The sequence below is a fragment of the Nesoenas mayeri genome (genome assembly GCF_963082525.1).
Source record: "Nesoenas mayeri genome assembly, chromosome: 2".
Lineage (NCBI taxonomy): Eukaryota > Metazoa > Chordata > Aves > Columbiformes > Columbidae > Nesoenas > Nesoenas mayeri.
This window is the reverse complement of record NC_137543.1, coordinates 1836065-1858789: the sequence shown is the minus strand read 5'-3', so window position 1 is coordinate 1858789 and position 22725 is coordinate 1836065. Positions and strand designations below refer to the sequence as shown.

The 22725-nt window shown below is 52.7% G+C and overlaps 3 protein-coding genes across 3 annotated transcripts; all 3 read left to right on the top strand.

Moving 5' to 3' along the window:
- Positions 1 to 1577: 1577 nt before the first annotated feature.
- LOC308037979 (feather keratin 1-like) lies at positions 1578 to 1892 on the top strand (the record flags this gene model as incomplete). The annotated part of the gene is made up of 1 exon (XM_080340131.1): positions 1578 to 1892. The coding sequence occupies one exon, from the start codon at positions 1578 to 1580 to the stop codon at positions 1890 to 1892; it is 315 nt and encodes a 104-aa protein (XP_080196257.1).
- Positions 1893 to 12058: 10166 nt separating this feature from the next.
- Positions 12059 to 12373, top strand: LOC308038335 (feather keratin-like; the record flags this gene model as incomplete). The annotated part of the gene is made up of 1 exon (XM_080340772.1): positions 12059 to 12373. The coding sequence occupies one exon, from the start codon at positions 12059 to 12061 to the stop codon at positions 12371 to 12373; it is 315 nt and encodes a 104-aa protein (XP_080196898.1).
- An 8862-nt stretch (positions 12374 to 21235) lies between these two features.
- Positions 21236 to 21556, top strand: LOC308037839 (feather beta keratin-like; the record flags this gene model as incomplete). The annotated part of the gene is made up of 1 exon (XM_080339875.1): positions 21236 to 21556. The coding sequence occupies one exon, from the start codon at positions 21236 to 21238 to the stop codon at positions 21554 to 21556; it is 321 nt and encodes a 106-aa protein (XP_080196001.1).
- Between the last annotated feature and the right edge of the window lie 1169 nt (positions 21557 to 22725).

Genomic DNA, 22725 nt, shown 5'->3' with positions numbered 1-22725 from the left:
AGATCCACAGATCCTCCTTCTGTCCCTTCTTCTTACATAAGCAGCACATTTGCCAACCTCCAGCCAACTGGGATCTCCCTGCTGAGCCAGGACTGCAGATAAATGATGCAAAGTGGCTTGGTGAGCGCCTCCGCCAGCTCCCTCGGTACGCTTGGCTGGATCCCATCAGGCCCCATAGGTTTTTGAGTGTCTAATTGGTGTAGGAGGTTTCCAACCATTTCCTCGTGGATTCTGGGGGTTTGTTCTGCTCCCTGTCTTCTACATCAGAGGCTTCGTATCAAGAGAATTATTGGTCTTATTAGAAAAACTGAGATGAAAAAAGCATTAAAGCATTTTCTTCATATTTGGCCATGTGACTGCCCCCACAACCAGTAAAGGATGGAGATTCTCTTTATCCCTCCTTTTTTCGAAATGTATCTCTAGAATAATTTTATTGTATTTTAGAACAATAACCAGATTATGTAGTAATTATGCTGTCGCAATTCTGATTTTCCCCCTGCATGACCATATGACATCCCTGTAGTCCTCCTGACATACCTGCCCCTTCCTGTAAAAGTCATATTCTGTCATTATTATCCAGAGATCCAGCTAAAGTTCTCTGTTTAGCCAGGAATGTCCTCTTCACCACAGCTTCATATTTCTGCACATACAGACTCTCTATGAACATCATAGAATCCTCGACAGCCTTATCTCAGAAACCACCCCTGTAGCTCCCTTGCTCCAAAACATTCTGAATGTATAACAAACAACACAGCTGCAACCTTAAAAGCAAGAGGGGCACCAAGACATGCACTGATCAAACCCAACTAGAAAGTCAAGCTTAAAGAGAGGCTTAGAGAGATGTTACCGAAGAGGGGACAGACCAAAGACCAGCTTAGAGGCAGCTCCTCATGCCTGGCACAGCTCCAGAGCCCAGACAAGGCTGCAAGGGCTGTGAGGAAATGAGGCGTCCTCCACACAATGCAACCGCAAACCACACGAGTGCTGTGGGATGACCTCACTCATGACACTCCACCTCACTTTTGCTTTGGACACGTTCTCTGCCCGCCCTGACACATGGCAGCAACGCCAAGTCCTTGGCCTCTAAAGCTCACACTTCAAAGGTGCCACTAGGGCCAAGTGAACACATCCTCAAGACAAGAACAAGAAACTGGAGCACTGCGGAAAGGAAAACACACCCTCCTCATTCCTGGCCAGGCTGTGGCATCAGACAGCTGCTGGCTGCAAAATGCCGCCATGCGCAAAGCCTGTCCCGCCCCTCGGGGACCGGCATAAAAGCCGGCCCAGCGCCTCTCTCCCTCACACACTCTCCTGACGCCTTCTCCTCCCTCCGCGCTCAACAAGGTGAACTTCAACCCCCTTGCCCTCCTTCTCCTGCCCCGCCTGGCCCCTCTCTTCCAGCACGCTCTGCCCCCAGCCTCAGCAGCCCTCACGCCTCCCCACCGCCACGCTCCCCACAGCCCCACACCAGCCTCCCCACTCCCTCGCCCTCCTGCACCACCGCTCCTCGCACCCTCAGCCCCCTGCGCTTGTTCAACAGCCTCTTGTCCCTTCCAGGGCCCCTCCACACCACACACATGGCCTGCTACGACGCCTGCCGCCCCTGCGGACCCACCCCGCTGGCCAACAGCTGCAACGAGCCCTGTTCCCTGCAGTGCCAGGACTCCCGCGTCGTCATCCAGCCTCCCGCCGTGCTGGTCACCCTGCCAGGACCCATCCTCACCTCCCACCCCCAGAGCACCGCCGTCGGATCCTCCGCATCGGCTGCCGTGGGCAACGAAATCGGTGCCCAGGGAGTTGCTGTCAACTCCGGTGCTTTTGGCTACGGCTTCGGCTATGGCTTTAGAGGCCTGGGCTGCTTTGGCGGCAGAAGGGCTGGATACATCTGCTAAGGGCCCTCGCCACCACCCCTGACGGACACCACCTACCGCACTGAAGCTACGGCATGGATTATCGACTCACCTCTGGACCCTTCTTGGCACGTGGACCTGCTCTCCATGGCTCTTCCTCTAAAGGAGCCAGGAAGATCTTGGTGCTCTGGCAAGATCTCTGTCACAGAAGCAACTTCAGCTGACGCTCACCCTACGTGCAGCTTATACTTGTCACCGCCTACTTGTTGTTCCTGCCTTTTCACTCTTGTCTTTCCTCAATAAAGATCTCTTGCATCCCAGCCTTAGACATCTCGCTTTACTTTCTTCTCTCAAGGCTCTTCCAGCCTCACCCAGCACAAAGCCAGGGCTCAAGAAGCAAACTGGATAGGGGGGAAAAGGGCCACAAGACTTCTCCCAGGAAATATGTCACCACCTATACCACCAAGAACACAGACCAGAATCTGAGGGTCTTCCACAACATCATACAAGCCCATCACTGCATCAAAGAAAGCTTTTGACATGAGAACACTCTCCTCAACATGCCTCTGGTGACACCTCCCTATGACAACACACACTTGACCATCTTCCTTCCCCAGCATGACTCTCCAGCTCCACCAGGAGCAGAATGACAGAATCATTTGGTATTTAGACTTTCCTCATGGGTTCACGGGTCCCACCAATTCTGTGGTCCAACACAGGATTCCTACAGGGTCACACCTCCTGTGTGTGCACCCACCTGCTCCAGCGTCAGGTCCTCTACGGGCTCCAGGTGGTCATCTCCTCCACTGTGGACAACCCTTATCTGGGAAGAAAATTTTCCTAATATCCAATCTAAACGTTCCCTGGCACAACTTAAGGCCATTTCCTCTTGTCCTGTCACTTGGTCGTTTGGAAAAGAGACTGAATCCCTTCCTCACTACAACCTCCTTTCAGGCAGTTGCAGACACACTTTTCTCCAGGCTATACACCCTAAAACCCAAAGTGGGTCCTCCATCACTGCTGTGCTCCAACTTGTCACAAGTTTCCTTCTCCTTCTTTGAAATGGCTTAGGCACTTGAAGGTCTTTCTTTCCCTCAGGGGCCCAAAACTGAACACACCATTCAAGGGGTGGCCTCACCAGTGCCCAGAATAGGGCATGGTCACCGTCCTGCTCCTGCTGGCCACACCAGCTGGCATTGGTGTGACACAAGCCAAGACGCCGGTGGCCGTCACGGCCACACACGCTGGCTCATATGCAGCCACTGTCGACCCACACCCCCAGGTCCTTGACCACCGGGCAGCTTTCCAGCTACTCTTCCACAGCTCTTGACAGTTACTGGAGTCTTCATGGCGTTGTGGTGACCCAAGTGCACGACTCGACACTTGGCTTTGTTGAACCTCATGCAATTGGTCTCAGCCTATTGATCCAGCCTTTCCAGGGCCATCTGTAGAGCCTTCATAGCTCCAAGTGGCTCAACGCTCCTGCCTGTACTTGGTGTCATCTGCAGATGTACTGAGGGTGCACTCGATCCTCTCGTCCAGATCAAGAAGAAAGATTATTAAACAGAACTGGCCCCAGTATTGAGCCAGGGGGAAAAGCACTTGTGAGTGGCCACCAAATGGATTTCACTCCAGTACCACAACTCTTTGGGCTCTGCCATCCAGTCAGTTTTTCAGCCATCAATGACTACGGTAGCCCAAGACATCAACACCCACTTTCTCTGGGAGAAACAGGGTCAGCTTGTTGTCTACACACCAACACTGTCTATGTACCATGAGTAAACTTCCAGAACCTCTGCTCAGCTTCCAACTAAAACCTTAAAAAATAAACTCTGCATACCCAGCTCATACGCAAGACACACACCAAGACCCCCAGAGATCGTAAGGAGCGTGGAAGGAAAGGATTAGTCAGATGCAAGCAAGCCACGCAGGGATCCTATTCCATGGAAGAGACAATTCCTCAAGGCCAGCACAGCTCCAAAGCCCAGAGCAGATTGCCAGCGCTGCAAGCAAATGAGGTCCCCTCCACACAATGCAACCGCAAACCACACGAGTGCCATGGCATGACCTCACTGATGACACTCCACCTCTCCTGCGCTTTGGCTGCATCCTCTGCCCGCCCTGACACGCGCCATCAATGCCATGGCATGGTCATGTTTTCAAGCAGTAGGCATATGAAGTTCTAATTGAGCTTTGGCCCTTCTAGTGTTCTCCCTGCAGAAACTCACAACACTCATGTAGTCCTTCTAAGTTGCCTGCCCTGCCTTACAGAGGTCATAAACTCTCTTCTCCGGAGTTCCAGCCAGTCTTCTACCCCACTAGGTCATCTTTCTGCAGCTCAGGACTCTGTTTCACACATAGGGAAACTTGTGCAAGCTTCTGACAGAGAACAACCAAGCAGCTCCCTTGCAACCCAAACCGTGCCACGTAAGCCCAGTATACCCAGCTACAAGCTTGCAGCAAGAGGTGCAACAAGACACCCATAAAGGAAACTCAGTGGGATAGGCCAGGCCTAAAGAAAGGCTTAGCGAGATGGTAGCAAGAAAGGGAGTGAAAGGACATTGGAAGTGGCAGCCCTCATGACTACAAAAGCCCAAAAGCCAGGACCAGCCTGTCAAGGCTGTGAGGAACTGGGGCCCTCTCTTCACAAGGCAACCGCAAACCACACGAGTGCTGTGGGATGATCTCACTGACGACACTCCACCTCTGCTACGCCCTGGCCGCGTTCTCTGCCCGCCCTGACACGCGCCAGCAACGTCAAGTCCTTGTCCTCTAATTCATGGACTTCAAAGCTGCTGCTGCCAAGGCCAAGTGGACACGTCCTCAAGAAAAAAACAAGAAACTGGAGCATTGTGGGAAGGAAAACACACCCTCCTCATTCCTGGCCAGGCTGTGGCATCAGACAGCTGCTGGCTGCAAAATGCCGCCATGCGCAAAGCCTGTCCCGCCCCTCGGGGACCATCATAAAAGCCGGCCCAGCGCCTCTCTCCCTCACACACTCTCCTGACGCCTTCTCCTCCCTCCGCGCTCAACAAGGTGAGCCTCAACCCCCTTGCCCTCCTTCTCCTGCCCCGCCTGGCCCCTCTCTTCCAGCACGCTCTGGCCCCAGCCTCAGCAGCCCTCACGCCTCCCCACCGCCACGCTCCCCACAGCCCCACACCAGCCTCCCCACTCCCTCGCCCTCCTGCACCACCGCTCCTCGCACCCCCACACACCTGCGCTTGCTCAACAGCCTCTCGTCCCTTCCAGGGCCCCTCCACACCACACACATGGCCTGCTACGACGCCTGCCGCCCCTGCGGACCCACCCCGCTGGCCAACAGCTGCAACGAGCCCTGTTCCCTGCAGTGCCAGGACTCCCGCGTCGTCATCCAGCCTCCCGCCGTGCTGGTCACCCTGCCAGGACCCATCCTCACCTCCCACCCCCAGAGCACCGCCGTCGGATCCTCCTCATCAGCTGTCGTGGGCAACGAACTCGGTGCCCAGGGAGTTGCCATCAACTCCGGCGCCTTCGGCTACGGCAACGGCTATGGCTTTGGAGGCCTGGGCTGCTTTGGCGGCAGAAGGGCTGGATACATCTGCTAAGGGCCCTCGCCACCACCCCTTACGGACACCACCTACTGCATTGAAGCTCCACACAGTGGACCCTTCTGTCCATGGTTCCTCCTCTAAGAAAGGCAGGAAGATCTTGGTGCTCTGCCAAGATCTGTTTCACACAAGACACCTCACCTGATGGTCACCCTTCATGTAGCTTATACCTGTGACCTTCTACTTGGCGCTCAGTCCTTTTCACACTTTTTGTTCCTCAATAAATTCTCCTGCATCCCAGCCTCAGACAATGCCTCTTCCTTTTTTTTTCCTAAGGTATTTCCAAGATAACCAAAACAAAGTCAGGGCGCAATAGGACTTTATGGTGGGTGCATGTGCACCACAATAGCTCTCCTTTGAAACAGGTAACCAGCATGACCACCACCAAAACAGACTGGCATCTATGGGGCTTCCATGATGTGTCACAAGGCCATCACTTGCTCAAACAAAAGCTTCAAACTCATAATGCCCCCCTCCACATGCCTCTATCAACATCTCCCTGCACCAGCGAACCCCTGACTATCTTTCCCAGCATGAGCTGATGGTCCTCCTGAGAAACACAATCTCAGAATCATTGAGTCTGGCAGGAACATCTGGACAGCAAGTGCTTCAATCCACTTGCTAAGGCAGGGCCACATTGAGCATAAACCAGGGCCAGTTGGGTTTAAATACGTCTCAGGATGGAGTCTCTACCACCTCCACTCCCAAGTCCCAGCTTTCTCAGCCTCTCCTCAGGTGGAAGATGTTCCAGCCCCTTAAGCATCTTTATGGCCCTGCACTGGCCTTACTCCACTAATTCCATGTCTTTTTCCAGTGGGGAACCCAGACCCGCACACAGGACCCCACATGGGACCTTCACAGTGCTGAGGAGAGAGGAAGGGTCACCCTCCTCAACCTCCTGCCAACACTTTGCCCGGGAGACTGGTGGCCCCTTTTGCCTCAGGAGCTCATTGCCACCTCAGGGTCCATTTGTTCTCCACCAGGATCACAAGGTCCTTCTCCATCAAGCTGCTTTCTATCCAACTGGCCTCCAGTCATTCCTGCTGCCAGCTCTGAGTCCTCTCCAGAAACAGGACTTGGCCTCTCCTCTTGCTCAGTTCCATGACATTCCACTATGTCCAGTGAAAGGAAATCAGGAAGGTCCCCCAGCAATCATGGCTTCAAACCACCATTCCCCCTGGACTTATGCACATCCAGATACACAACCCACCCTTTCTGGGGGGCAGACATGAGTCCACCTGACTCACTGGCATCCCCAGCCCAGCCCTGCACTGGCCCAACCTGCCTCTTGCCTGCCAGGCGCTCCAGCACCATCAACACACACGCACAGAGACCCTTCCTGCCCCACCTCATCTTCCTCACCAACAAACACTGCTCATGCGGTGAACAACCCTCACCACACTCACCTCCACTGAATTCAGCCAGGTCTGGGGAGGCCAGAGATGTTCTCACTCACTGCAAGCCAGCCAACGTTATTCCAGTTTGTAAAAAGGGCGTGAGTGAAGAGCCAGGAATCTGCAGACCTGTTAGTCTGACCACAGTACCTGGAAAATTAGGGAGAAGATCCAACTGAGTGCTCCTGAAAGGCACTTAAGGATAATGTAATCACCAGGTACAGTCAACAGGGGTTCACTAAGGGAAAGTCCTGTTTCACTGCTTTCCTGCCCTTCTACGATAAGGTCACCTGCCTTGTGGATTGTGAGAAGTGCACTTGTGATTCGCGCTGATGTTTACACATACAACCAAATAAGGCACGGGCTTTTAAGGAAATAAAATGATAGTTAACTTTTATGTAAAAAGTGGGACTTGTTCTGCACCTTATGCACATGTGTACAGGAAAGGCAGGGGGGAGTGATGTGAAGGAGAAGGTGACCTTCCCCGAGATGGCCCCGTGGGGGAAGGAGGAGGGACTCGGTTAGCAAAGACCCCTAAGTAACAACCTGGAGTCTGCAGAGCAGAGACTCACCATGCACCCAGCACGGTTTGCTTGCCTCAATTCACCTATTTAATAAATCAGACTCTTGTTTGGCAAATATCGGAGTCTTGGTCATATATCACATGGATGAAGAGAAGGTGATGGATGTAGCTTTTCTAGATTTCAGAAAAGCTTTTGATTCATCCACAAGAGGGGAGTACTGTGGGCTGTTCTGGGTCACACAATTTCAGAAAAATGTCAAGGTACTTGAAAGCACCCGGAGGAGGACAACTAAGGTAATGAAAAGACTGGAAAGCGTGTCCTAAAGGAGCAACTGAGGACAGTGGGTTTGTCTAGTTTGGAGAAAAGGAGGCTGAGGGGCGACCTCATTACTCTCTGCAGCTTCCTGAGGAGGAACGTGGAGAGAGAGGCGCTGAGCTCTCCTCCATCAGATCCAGTGACAGGACACATGGGAATGGATCAAAGCTGCACTACTGAGGTTTAAACTTGATATAAGGACACATATATTTACAGGGAAGGTGGTCAAACACTGGAACAGTCTTCCTGGAGAGGTGGTCGATACCCCAAGCCTATCAGTGTTTCTGAGGCATTTGGACAATGCCCTTAAAAACATGATTTAACTTGTACTCGGCCCTGAAGTGCTCAGGCAATGGGACTAGATGGTCACTGAAGGTCCCTTCCAACTGCAGTCTCATCTGTTTATTCTGCTTCCCAAACCCTTTCCCATGCAAACATCCCCTCGAGGTTCTCAGGTGCACAGCCCCGCGCACCACACACGCCTCCCATTGCCCCTGCACTACGCCCAGTCCCACTCTGGCCCCACAAACACTGCACACAGAAATGGCCTCACCCCTCGGCGCTCACCCCACATTCACCCCCCAAAGCTGTCACTCACCAGCCTCCCCTGCCTGCCGGTCCCGCTCCCCTGGGCCTCTCACCGGCCTCACCAGCTCTCCTAGAGCTCACCAGCCTCAGCCCCCAGTCGCAGCCTCCCCACCCCACACCAGGCACTGCCTCAGCACTCACTGACCAGCCAGTCAGGGCGCAGGTAACAACCTGACCATCAGTGGGCAGCTTACAGTCACTATAGAAGCACCTGGAAGGTTCCACAAGGTGCCTTTCAGGACCTCAAAATCAACATTTCTTTTACAATAGATAATCCTAGGCAAATGGCCCCAAAACAACTGCTAAAGGATGAATGACAGAATGAAGGAGTAGAAATACTGCCAAAACCAAACCAAAGGCCTCAGACTAGGGTAGTTCAGGGGACTTGGAAGGGTAAGATGGAGGGAAATTGTCCTGGTTAAATAACAGCCCAAAAAAGATGCGATCAGTAAATACATCAACAGACCCTGCACTGCTCTACAGGTGTCAGGGCACCCATATGGAGTCCCTGTCATGGGCCCCCTTGCTGTGGTCCCCAGCCCAACCACCTGGCAGTGCCCATGACACCATCTTCACTCATGGTCAGGTTCTAGGGACAAAAACACAGAGTCCTGTATCCTGCGTTCCCTTGCTGCCAGGACCCTGGGCAACACATGCTGGGTGCCCAGGTCACCATCCCCTTGCTGTGGGGTCCTCAGCTGACCCAAGTGTGCGTCCTTGTTGCACTGTCCCCCTGCACACATGGTCCCCATTCCACCTACGCAGGAGTCCCCAGACCACGGTCCCACCTTGCTGTGGGGTCCACAAATGATCCCTTGGGGGGGATCTCCAGGCCACCATCCCCTCTTCTCTGCAGGCCCCACAGTGACCTATGCAGGGGGTCTCTGGACCACCAGCCTCCCTGCTGCAGGGTCCATGGAGCACCAGTGCAGGGGACACCAAGCAAACGTCCCTGTGCTCTGAGGTCACACAGAAAGCCCCTTTGTGAGGTCACCGTCCTCCTCAGTGTGGGGTCCCTGAGGCACAGCCTGGGGCCCTGAGGACCAGGAGCAGGAACAAGCCTGTGACCCTGCTCTGCTGGGTTGATCTTGGCTGGAGGCAGGTGCTCACAAAGCTGCAGTGGGACAATCTGCTCCAGCGTGGGGTTCACAACGGGCTGCAGGGGAATCTCTGCTCCAGCACCAGGAGCTCATCCTGCACCTCCTTCTTCACTGAACTTACTTTCTGTAGGGTGTTTTCTCTTTACATACATCCATCCCTCTCTCTCTTCCAGTTACAATTTTGCAGTCGTTTTCCCCCTTCTTAAAGATGTTCACACATTTGTGCTACCATCATTGCTGACTGGCTCCGGTTTCACCAGCAACCAGTCTGGTTGGAGCTGGCTGGTGCCATTGAATAGAATCTAAGAATTGTTTCAGGTACAAAAGACCTTTAAGATCATCAAATCCAAGTGTTAACCAAGCAATGCCAAGGTCACCACTAAACCATGTCCCCAAGCATCACATCTACATATCTTTTAAACACCTCCAGGAATAATGAATCCACTACTACCCTGGGCAGTCCATTCCAGTGTTTCACAACATTTTCGGTGAGTAAATTTCCCTAATATCCAATGTAAATCTACCCTGGTGCAGCTTGAGCACATTCTCTCCTGTCCTGATGCTTCTTCCTTGGGAAACACACTGACGCCTACCTCACTAAAACCTCCTTTCAGGTAGTTGTAGAGAGTGAGAAAGTCTCCCCTCTGCCTCCCTTTCTCCAGGCTACACTTACTGAGGGTCCACTCGATCCCCACATCAGACCATGGAGACAGATACTGAATAGAACTGGCCCCAGCACTGAGCCCTGGGGAACACCACTTGTGAGCAGCCACCAACTGCATTTAACTCCAGTCACCACAGCTATTTCGGCCCAGTCATCCAGCCAGGTTTTTTTGCCGGTGAAGAATACACCTGTCCAAGCCATGAGCAGCCACTTTCTCCAGTTGAATCACTGTCAAAGGCTTTAATAAAGTCCAGGTGGACAACATCTACAGCCATTCCCTCATCCACTAAGTGGGTCACCTTGACAGAGAAGGAGATCAGGTTGGCCAAGCAGGACCTGCCTTTCATCACCCCATCCTGGCTGGGCATGATCACCTGGTCATCCCATACGTGCTGCATAATGTCACTCAACATGATCTGCTCCATGACCTTCCCTGGCACCAAGGTCACACTGACAGGCCTGCAGATCCACGGATCCTCCTTCTGTCCCTTCTTCTTACATAAGCAGCACATTTGCCAACCTCCAGCCAAGTGGGACCTCCCTGCTGAGCCAGGACTGCAGATAAATGATGCAAAGTGGCTTGGTGAGCGCCTCCGCCAGCTCCCTCAGTACCCTTGGCTGGATCCCATCAGGCCCCATAGATCAGTGAGTGTCCAACTGGTGTAGGAGGTTTCCAACCATTTCCCTTTGGATTCTGGGGGCTTCGTTCTGCTCCCTGTCTTCTACATCAGAGGCTTGGTATCCAGAGAATAATTGGTCTTATTAGAAAGACTGAGGTGAAGAAAGCATTAACGCATTTTCCTCATCCTTTGCCCTGCGACTGCCCCCACATCCAGTAAAAGATGGACATTCTCATTAGCCCTCCTTTTGTGGATAATGTATGTCTAGATTCATTTTATTGTATTTTGCTACAGTACTTAGATCATGTTGTAGTAGCGCTTCCACAATTCTCATTTTCCCCCTGTACAACTTCATGACATCCCTGCAGTCCTCCTGATTTACCTGCCCCTTCCTGTAAAAGTCATAACCTCTCATTGTTATCCGAGATCCAGCTAACGTTCTCTGTTTAGTCCAGATGGTCTTATTTCCGACAGCTTCATATTTTCACACATGCAGACTCTCTTTCGAACGTGACAGAATGTTCTGGAACCTTATCTCAGAATCCACCCCTGCAGCTCCCTTCCTCCAAAACTTTGTGAAGTATAACGAATCCACCCATCGACAAGCTTAAAAGAAGGACGGGCACCAAGGCATGCACAAAGTAAACCCAAGCAGGAAGCCAGGCCTAAAGACAGGTTTAGAGACATATTAGCAAAGAGAAACTGAACACCATATAGGAGGCAGGTCCTCAAGTCTGGCACAGCTCCAAAGCCCAGACCAGCCTGACGGAGCTACAAGGAAATCCAGCCCCGTGCTCGCAATGCACCTGCAAACCACATGGATGCCATGGGATGAGCTCACTGACAACATCCCACCTCTGCTACGCTTTGGCTGTGTCCTCTGCCCACCTAACACGCGCCATCAACGCCAACTCTTCGGTCTCTCGTGCTCACACTTCAAAGCTGCCGCCAGGGCCAAGTGGATACGTCCTCAAGGCAAAACCAATAAATTGGAGCATTGCGGGAAGGAAAACACACCCTCCTCATTCCTGGCCAGGCTGTGGCATCAGACAGCTGCTGGCTGCAAAATGCCGCCATGCGCAAAGCCTGTCCCGCCCCTCGGGGACCGGCATAAAAGCCGGCCCAGCACTTCTCTCCCTCACACACTCTCCTGACGCCTTCTCCTCCCTCCGCGCTCAACAAGGTGAGCCTCAACCCCCTTGCCCTCCTTCTCCTGCCCCGCCTGGCCCCTCTCTTCCAGCACGCTCTGGCCCCAGCCTCAGCAGCCCTCACGCCTCCCCACCGCCACGCTCCCCACAGCCCCACACCAGCCTCCCCACTCCCTCACCTTCCTGCAGCACCGCTCCTCGCACCCTCAGCCCCCTGCGCTTGCTCAACAGCCTCTCGTCCCTTCCAGGGCCCCTCCACACCACACACATGGCCTGCTACGACGTCTGCCGCCCCTGCGGACCCACCCCGCTGGCCAACAGCTGCAACGAGCCCTGTTCTCTGCAGTGCCAGGACTCCCGCGTCGTCATCCAGCCTCCCGCCGTGCTGGTCACCCTGCCAGGACCCATCCTCACCTCCCACCCCCAGAGCACCGCCGTCGGATCCTCCGCATCGGCTGCCGTGGGCAACGAACTCGGTGCCCAGGGAGTTGCCGTCAACTCCGGCGCCTTCGGCTACGGCAACGGCTATGGCTTTGGAGGCCTGGGCTGCTTTGGCGGCAGAAGGGCTGGATACATCTGCTAAGGGCCCTCACCACCACCCCTGACGGACACCACCTACCGCATTGAAGATCCTTCTGTCCATGGTTCCTCCTCTAAGAAAGGCAGGAAGATCTTGGTGCTCTGCCAAGATCTATGTCACACAAGACACCTCACCTGATGGTCACCCTTCATGTAGCTTATACCTGTGACCTTCTACTTGGCGCTCAGTCCTTTTCACTCTTTTTGTTCCTCAATAAATTCTCCTGCATCCCAGCCTGAGACAATGCCTCTTCCTTTTTTATTTCCTAAGGTATTTCCAAGATCACCAAAAACAAAGCCAGGGCGCAACAGGACTTTATGGTGGGTGCATGTGCACCACAATAGCTCTCCTTTGAAACAGGTAACCAGCATGACCACCACCAAAACAGACTGGCATCTATGGGGCTTCCATGATGTGTCACAAGGCCATCACTTGCTGAAACAAATGCTTCAAACTCATAATGCCCCCCTCCACATGCCTCTATCAACATCTCCCTGCACCAGCGCACCCCTGACTATCTTTCCTAGCATGAGCTGATGGTCCTCCTGAGAAACACAATCTCAGAATCATTGAGTCTGGCAGGAACATCTGGACAGCAAGTGCTTCAATCCACTTGCTAAGGCAGGGCCACATTGAGCATGTTATCATAAACCAGGGCCAGTTGAGTTTAAATACGTCCCAGGATGGAGTCTCTACCACCTCCACTCCCAAGTCCCAGCTTTCTCAGCCTCTCCTCAGGTGGAAGATGTTCCAGCCCCTTAAGCATCTTTATGGCCCTGCACTGGCCTTACTCCACTAATTCCATGTCTTTTTCCAGTGGGGAGCCCAGACCCACACACAGGACCCCACATGGGACCTTCACAGTGCTGAGGAGAGAGGAAGGGTCACCTTCCTCAACCTCCTGCCAACACTTTGCCCTGGAGACTGGTGGCCCCTTTTGTCTCAGGTGTTCGTTGCCACCTCAGGGTCCATTTGTTCTCCACCAGGATCACAAGGTCCTTCTCCACTAAGCTGCTTTATATCCAGCTGGCCTCCAGTCATTCCTGCTGCCAGCTCTGAGTCCTCTCCAGAAACAGGACTTGGCCTCTCCTCTTGCTCAGTTCCATGACATTCCACTATGTCCAGTGAAAGGAAATCAGGAAGGTCCCCCAGCAATCATGGCTTCAAACCATCTTTCCCCATGGACTTATGCACATCCAGATACACAACCCCCCCTTTCTGGGGGGCAGACTTGAGTCCACCTGACTCACTGGCACTCCAGCCCAGCCCTGCACTGGCCCAACCTGCCTCTTGCCTGCCAGGCGCTCCAGCACCATCAACACACACGCACAGAGACCCTTCCTGCCCCACCTCATCTTCCTCACCAACAAACACTGCTCATGCGGTGAACAACCCTCACCACACTCACCTCCACTGAATTCAGCCAGGTCTGGGGAGGCCAGAGATGTTCTCACTCACTGCAAGCCAGCCAACGTTATTCCAGTTTGTAAAAAAGGCATGAGTGAAGAGCCAGGAATCTGCAGACCTGTTAGTCTGACCACAGTACCTGGAAAATTAGGGAGAAGATCCAACTGAGTGCTCCTGAAATGCATTTAAGGGTAATGTAATCACCAGGTACAGTCAACAGGGGTTCACTAAGGGAAAGTCCTGTTTCACTGCTTTCCTGTCCTTCTACGATAAGGTCACCTGCCTCGTGGATTGTGAAAAATGCAGTTGTGATTCGCGCTGATGTTTACACATACAACCAAATAAGGCACGGACTTTTAAGGAAATAAAACGATAGTTAACTTTTATGTAAAAAGTGGGACTTGTTCTGTACCTAATGCACATGTGTACAGGAAAGGCGGGGGGGAGTGATGGGAAGGAGAAGGTGACCTTCCCCGAGATGGCCCCGTGGGGGAAGGAGGAGGGAGCCGGTTAGCAAAGACCCCTCAGTAACAACCTGGAGTCTGCAGAGCAGAGACTCACCATGCGCCCAGCACTGTTTGCTTGCCTCAATTCACATATTTAATAAACCAGACTCTTGTTTGGCAAATTATCGGAGTCTTGGTCATTTATCACATGGATGAAGAGAACGTGATGGACTGTGGAGGGGTTTTGATAGATAAAGATCTGTTGCTGAATTAGTCAGGCTCAAAGGAATCTCAAGGCCGATTCCAGAAGCTGAGAAAAGAATCTGCTGTGAGAACGAGGGGCGTTCCAAAATCACCGGGGTCCTGGCGTGGCGTGAATCATGGGACGTATCATCAGTGAGACTCCAGTGCATGGACAGCCCATGATACTCATTTAGTGAATCCATGCTTGAAGCGCGGACGTGTGATTAGAATATAGTTATATATATAAGGAGACTTGTTTCTGTAATAAATGGCTTTAGCGTGATTCACATTGAATCGACTTGTTTTGCTGAGTCCTTATTTCGCTCCAACAATGGACGTAGCTTTTCTAGATTCCACTAAAGCTTTTGATTCATCCACAAGAGGGGAGTACTGTGGGCTGTTCTGGGTCACACAATTTCAGAAAAATGTCAAGGTACTTGAAAGCACCCACAGGAGGGCAACTAAGGTAATGAAAACACTGGAAAGCGTGTCCTGAAGGAGCAACTGAGGACAGTGGGTTTGTCTAGTTTGGAGAAAAGGAGGCTGAGGGGCGATTTAATTACTCTCTGTAGCTTCCTGAGGAGGAACGTGGAGAGAGAGGTGCTGAGCTCTTCTCCATCAGATCCAGTGACAGGACACATGGGAATAGATCAAAGCTGCAGCACTGGAGGTTTAAACTTGATATAAGGACACATTTATTTACAGGTGGGTGGTCAAACACTGGAACAGGCTGCCTAGAGAGGTGGTCGATACCCCAAGCCTGTCAGTGTTTCTGAGGCATTTGGACAATGCCCTTAAAAACATGGTTTAACTTGTACTCGGCCTCGAAGTGCTCAGGCAGTGGGACTAGATGAACACTGAAGGTCCCTTCCAACTACAGTCTCATCTGTTCTGCTTCCTCAATCCTTGCCCATGCAAAAATCCCCTCGAGGTTCTCAGGCGCACAGCCCCGCGCACCACACACGCCTCCCATTGCCCCTGCACTCATCTTGGACAAGATCTCTCCCATGCCAGCACACACATGAATAACTCTCTTCCCCAGCATGACTCTCCAGCCCTCCCCGCAAACACACTTCATTCCCTCCACTCTGAAATTTCGACGCATTGATAACATCCCCCATGTGCTCTTTGCCTCCTGGCTAAAACATCCCAGCTCTTTCATTGTCTTGTCAGGTGGAACATGTTCCAGAACCTTTGGCATCTTTGTGAACCTGAACTTCTCCTGGACTAATACATCCATGTCCTTCTTCCACTGGGGAACTCAGTCCTGCACTCAGGACTCCACATGGGACCTCACCAGTGCTGAGGAGAGAAGAACAGCCACCTACCTTTACCTTCTGTCAAGACTTTCCTTAATGCTGCCTTCGATACTGGTGGCTCCTTTTGTGTCAAGGGTTCATTGCCACCTTAGGGCCCATTTCTTCTCCACCAAAACCACAAGACCCTTCTCTGCAAAGCTGTTTTCTGTTCAACTGTCCCACAGTCATTGCTGCTGCCAGCTCTGAGTCCTCCCCAGAACAGCACTTGGCCTCTCCCCTTGCTCAGTTCAATGAGATTCCACTGTGTCCAAGGAAATCAGGTAACTCCATCGGCAATCGTCTGTTTAAACCACCTTTCCCCATGGACTTACGCACACGCAGATACACAACCACCTTTTGGAGGGCAGACTTAAGTTCACCTGACTCACCAGCACCCCCAGCCCAGCCCTGCACTGGCCCAACCTGCCTCTTGCCTGCCAGGCGCTCCAGCACCATCAACACACACGCACAGAGACCCTTCCTGCCCCACCTCATCTTCCTCACCAACAAACACTGCTCATGCGGTGAACAACCCTCACCACACTCACCTCCACTGAATTCAGCCAGGTCTGGGGAGGCCAGAGATGTTCTCACTCACTGCAAGCCAGTCAACGTTATTCCAGTTTGTAAAAAAGGTGTGAGTGAAGAGCCAGGAATCTGCAGACCTGTTAGTCTGACCACAGTACCTGGAAAATTAGGGAGAAGATCCAACTGAGCGCTGCTGAAAGACATTAAAGGACAATGTAATCATCAGGTACAGTCAACAGGGGTTCACTAAGGGAGAGTCCTGTTTCACTGACTTCCTGTCCTTCTACAATAAGGTCACCTGCCTAGTGGATGGAGGGAAAGTGGTGGACATTGCTTTTCTGCATATTAGTAAAACTTTTGATCCAACTGCAATAGGGGAGAACTGTGAGCTATCCTGGGTTGCACAATTAATGAAAAATGTCAAGGTACTTGAAAGCACCCACAGGAGGGAAACAAAGGTGATGAAAAGACTGGAAAGCTTGTACTAAAGGAGCAACGGAAGATAGCAGGTTTGTCTAGTTTGGACAGAAGGAGGCTGAGAGGTGACCTCACTACTCTCTGAAGCTTCCTGAGGAGGGGACATGGAGAGGGAGGTGCTGAGCTCTTCTCCATCAGATCCAGTGACAGGACACATGGGAATGGTTCAACGCTGCACGACTGGAGGTTTAAACTTGACATTACGAAACAGTTATTTATAGGGACAGTGGTCAAACACTGCAACAGGCTTCCTAGAGAGGTGATTGATACCCCAAGCCTGTCAGTGTTGCAGAGTCATTTGGACAGTATCTTTAATACCATGCTCACTTTTGCTCAGCCCTGAAGTGCTCAGGCAGTGGGACTAGGTGGTCACTGTAGGTCTCTTCAACTGGACTGCTCTAGGCCCATCTGTTCTGCTTCCCCAACCCTTTCCCATGCAAACATCCCCTCGAGGTTCTCAGGTGCACAGTCCCGCGCACCACACACGCCTCCCATTGCCCCTGCACTACGCCCAGTCCCACTCTGGCCCCACAAACACTGCACACAGAAATGGCCTCACCCCTCGGCGCTCACCCCACATTCACCCCCCAAAGCCGTCACTCACCAGCCTCCCCTGCCTGCCGGTCCCGCTCCCCTGGGCCTCTCACCGGCCTCACCAGCTCTCCCAGAGCTCACCAGCCTCAGCCCCCAGTCGCAGCCTCCCCTCCCCACACCAGCCACTGCCTCAGCACTCACTGACCAGCCAATCAGGGCGCAGGTAACAACCTGACCTTCAGGCAGCAGGTAACAACCTGCCAATCAGGGGGCAGATAACAATTTGACCATCGGGGGCAGCTGACAGGCACCAGCTGCTCTAGAAGCCCCTGGAAGGTTCCAGAAGGTGCCTGTCAAGACTGGAAAATCAACAGTGCCACTATAATAAATAGATAATCTTCAGCAGACAAACACAAAACAACTGCTGGGAGGGCTGGTGGGTGAACAAGGGATTGAAAGAGTAGAAATGCTGCTAAAAACTAAACCAAATACCTCCAAAGACAGCAGCTGGGGGACTTAATAGGGGCAAGATGGTCTGAAAATGCCCTGATTAAATACCAACGCTGCTGAAAATAAATTCACTAAATCAATATATCAACAGACACTGCACTTTTTGCCTGGCCTGCGCGTTGTCAGGTCCACCCATGTAGGGTCCCGTGTCCCCATGTCCCCTTCCTGAGAGGAACCCGCACAAACCAGACAAGGTGCCCAGGTCACAACCCCTTTGCTGTTGGGTCCTCAGCTGACTCAGGTGTGGGTCCTTGTTGCACTGTGAGCCGGGATGAACAGTCCCTACTCCATGTAGAAGGGAGTAACCGGCCACTGTCTCACCTTGTTACAGGGTGGAGCCCCGGGCAGAGCACCCCGTCTTCATAGCAGGGCCCCAAAGTGACCAATGCAGGGCGTCTCTGCACCACCAGCCTCCCTGCTGCAGGGTCCACGGAGCACCAGTGCAGGGGACACCAAGCAACCGTCCCTGTGCTCTGAGGTCACACAGAAAGCCCCTTTGTGAGGTCATCGTCCTCCTCAGTGTGGGGTCCCTGAGGCACAGCCTGGGGCACTGAGGACCAGAAGCAGGAACAAGCCTGTGACCCTGCTCTGCTGGCAAGATGGGGCTCTGGGCTGGGTTGGCCTTGGCTGGATGGCAGGTGCCCACCAAGCTGCTCTATCACTCCCCCTCCTCAACTGCATGAGGGGAGAACATCTGAGGAAAGGCTCCTGAGTCTTTGTAAGGACAGGGAGATCTCCAGAGGCTGCAGTGGGACAATCTGCTCCAGCGTGGGGTTCACAACGGGCTGCAGGGGAATCTCTGCTCCAGCACCAGGAGCTCATCCTGCACCTCCTTCTTCACAAACCTTGCTGTCTGTAGTGATTTTTTCTATCGCATATATCACCTCTCTTCCAGTTACAATTTTGCAGTATTTTTTTCTCCTTCTTAATGATGTTCACACATTTGTGCTACCACCATTGCTGGTTGGCTCCGGTTTCACCAGCAACCAGTCTGGTTGGAGCTGGCTGGTGCCATTGAATAGAATCAAAGAATTGTTTCAGGTACAAAAGACCTTTAAAATCATCACATCCAAGCGTTAACCAAGCAATACCAAGGTCACCACTAAACCATGTCCCCAGGCACCACATCTACACATCTTTTAAACACCTCCAGGGATGATGACTCCACCACTACCCTGGGCACTCCATTCCAGTGCTTGAGAAAACTATCAGTGAAAAAATTTTCTGTAATATCAAAAGCAAACATCCCCTGGTGCAGCTTAAGGCCATTTTCTCTTGTCCTGGTGCTTCTTCCTTGGGAAAGACACTGACACCTACCTCACTAAAACCTCCTTTCAGGTACTTGTAGAGAGCGAGAAAGTCTCCCCTCTGCCTCCCTTTCTCCAGGTTACGCTTACTGAGGGTCCACTCGATCCCCACATCAGACCATGGAGACAGATATTAAACAGAACTGGCCCCAGCACTGAGCCCTGGGGACACCACTTGTGAGCAGCCACCAACTGCATTTAACTCCAGTCACCACAGCTATTTGGGCCCAGTCATTCAGCCAGGTTTTTTCCCTGTGAAGGATACACCTGTCCAAGCCATGAGCAGCCACTTTCTCCAGTTGAATCACTGTCAAAGGCAGTGATAAAGTCCAGGTGCACAACATCTACAGCCATTCCCTCAACCACTAAGTGGGTCACCTGGTCAGAGAAGGAGATCAGGTTGGTCAAGCTGTACCTGCCTTTCATCACCCCATCCTGACTGGGCCTGATCGCCTGGTTGTCCTGTACTTGCTGTGTGATGTCACTCAACATGATCTGCTCCATGACCTTCCCTCTCACCAAGGTCAGACTGACAGGTCCACAGATCCTCGGATCCCCCTTCTGTCCCTTCTTCTTACATAAGCAGCACATTTGCCAACCTCCAGCCAAGTGGGACCTCCCTGCTGAGCCAGGACTGCAGATAAATGATGCAAAGTGGTTTGGTGAGCGCCTCCGCCAGCTCCCTCAGCACCCTTGGCTGGATCCCATCAGGCCCCATAGATTTGTGTCCAACTGGAGTAGGAGGTTCCCAGCCATTTCCCTTTGGATTCTGGGGGTTTGTTCTGCTCCCTGTCTTCTACATCAGAGGCTTCATATCAAGAGAATTATTGGTCTTATTAGAAAAACTGAGATGAAAAAAGCATTAAAGCATTTTCTTCATATTTGGCCATGTGACTGCCCCCACAACCAGTAAAGGATGGAGATTCTCATTATCTCTCCTTTTTTCAAAACGTATCTCTAGAATAATTTTATTGTATTTTAGAACAATAACCAGATTATGTAGTAATTATGCTGTCGCAATTCTGATTTTCCCCCTGCATGACCACATGACATCCCTGTAGTCCTCCTGACATACCTGCCTCTTCCTGTAAAAGTCATAAACTCTCATTATTATCCAGAGATCCAGCTAAAGGTCTCTGTTTATCCAGGAATGTCCTCTTCCCCGCAGCTTCATATTTTTGCACATACAGACTCTCTATTAACATCACAGAATCCTCGTCAGCCTTATCTCAGAAACCACCCTTGTAGCTCCCTTGCTCCAAAATATTGTCAGTGTATAACAAATCCACACAGTTAAAAGATTAAAAGCAAGAGGAGCACCAAGACATGCACAGATCAAACCCAATCAGAAATCCAGGCCTAAAGACATGCTTAGAGAGATGTTAACAAAGAGGGGACAGACCAAAGACCATGTAAAAGGCAGCTTCTCATACCCGTCACAGCTCCAGAATCCAGACCAGGCTGCAAGGGCTGTGAGGAAATGAGGCGCCCTCCACACAATGAAACCGCAAACCACACGAGTGGTGTGGGATGACCTCACTGACGACACCTCACCTCACCTTTGCTTTGGACGCGTACTCTGCCCGCCCTGACACGTGCCAGCAACGCCAAGTCCTAGGCCTCTAAAGCTCACACTTCAAAGGTGCCACCAAGCCAAGTGGACACGTCCTCAAGACAAGCACAAGAAATGGGAGCATTGCGGGAAGGAAAACACACCCTCCTCATTCCTGGCCAGGCTGTGGCATCAGACAGCTGCTGGCTGCAAAATGCCGCCATGCGCAAAGCCTGTCCCGCCCCTCGGGGACCGGCATAAAAGCCGGCCCAGCGCCTCTCTCCCTCACACACTCTCCTGACGCCTTCTCCTCCCTCCGCGCTCCACAAGGTGAGCCTCAACCCCCTTCCCCTCCTTCTCCTGCCCCGCCTGGCCCCTCTCTTCCAGCACGCTCTGCCCCCAGCCTCAGCAGCCCTCACGCCTCCCCACCGCCACGCTCCCCACAGCCCCACACCAGCCTCCCCACTCCCTCGCCCTCCTGCAGCACCGCTCCTCGCACCCTCAGCCCCCTGCGCTTGCTCAACAGCCTCTCGTCCCTTCCAGGGCCCCTCCACACCACACACATGGCCTGCTACGACGCCTGCCGCCCCTGCGGACCCACCCCGCTGGCCAACAGCTGCAACGAGCCCTGTTCCCTGCAGTGCCAGGACTCCCGCGTCCTCATCCAGCCTCCCGCCGTGCTGGTCACCCTGCCAGGACCCATCCTCACCTCCCACCCCCAGAGCACCGCCGTCGGATCCTCCGCATCGGCTGCCGTGGGCAACGAACTCGGCGCCCAGGGAGTTGCCATCAACTCCGGCGCTTTTGGATACGGCTTCGGGGGCCTGGGCGGCTTTGGAGGCCTGGGCTGCTTCGGTGGCAGAAGGGCTGGATACATCTGCTAAGGGCTCTCCCCACCACCCGTAATGCCAACCACACACACCCTGGAAGCCACGCCACACATTGAGGACAGGCACCTCTAGACCCTTCCTGGCACATGGACCTGATGTCCATAGCGGCTCCTTGTCTCCATGCACCAAGCACGGAAACAGGGAAGTTGCCAGCCTGGGCTGCCTGCGTACCTCCATGAAGGTCCTTCTCCTCTTCTCCCACGTCTTTCTTTGCACCTCAGACTTGTGCTGTTCCACTTTGCACTCCTGCCTTTTCACTCTTCTCCTTCAATAAAATTCTCCTTCAAACCAGCTTGAGATTCAGCCTATTGTCTTCTTCTCCCACGGCTCGTCCAACTTCACTTGAGAAAAATCAGGACTCAATAGCCCATCATGGTGGGAGGAAAAGAATAACACGACCTCTTCCAAAAAATATGCCACCACCAACACCAGCGCCCAGTGTTTTCCAGATTGTGACACAAACCCATCCCTGGCTCAAACAGAGCCTTCCGCATGAGAACGCTTCCCTGCGCTCATCTTGGACAAGATCTCTCCCATGCCAGCACATACATGAATAACTCCCTTCCCCAGCATGACTCTCCAGCCCTCCCAGCAAATAAACTTCATTCCCTCCTCTCTGAAATTTCCACATTGATAACATCCCCCATGTGCTCTTTGCCTCTTGGCTAAAACATCCCAGCTCTCTCAGCCTCTCCTCCGGTGGAAGATGTTCACAGTATCACAGTATGTTTGGGATTGGAAGGGACCTCAAAAGATCATCAAGTCCAATCCCCCTGCTGGAGCAGGAACGCCCAGGTGAGGTCGCACAGGAACATGTCCAGGCGGATTTTGAATGTCTCCAGAGAAGGAGACTCCACAATCCCCCTGGGCAGCCTGTTCCAGTCTCTGTCACCCTTACTGAGAAGAAGTTTTTTCTCAAATGTAAGTGGAACCTCTTGTGTTCCAGCTTGATCCCATTACCCCTTGTCCTATCATTGTTTGCCACCCAGAAGAGCCTGGCTGCATCCTCGTGGCACTCACCCTTTATATATTTATAAACATTAATAAGGTCACCCCTCAGTCTCCTCTTCTCCAAACTAAAGAGACCCAGCTCCCTCAGCCTTTCCTCATAAGGGAGGTGCTCCACTCCCTTAATCATCTTTGTTGCCCTACGCTGGACCCTC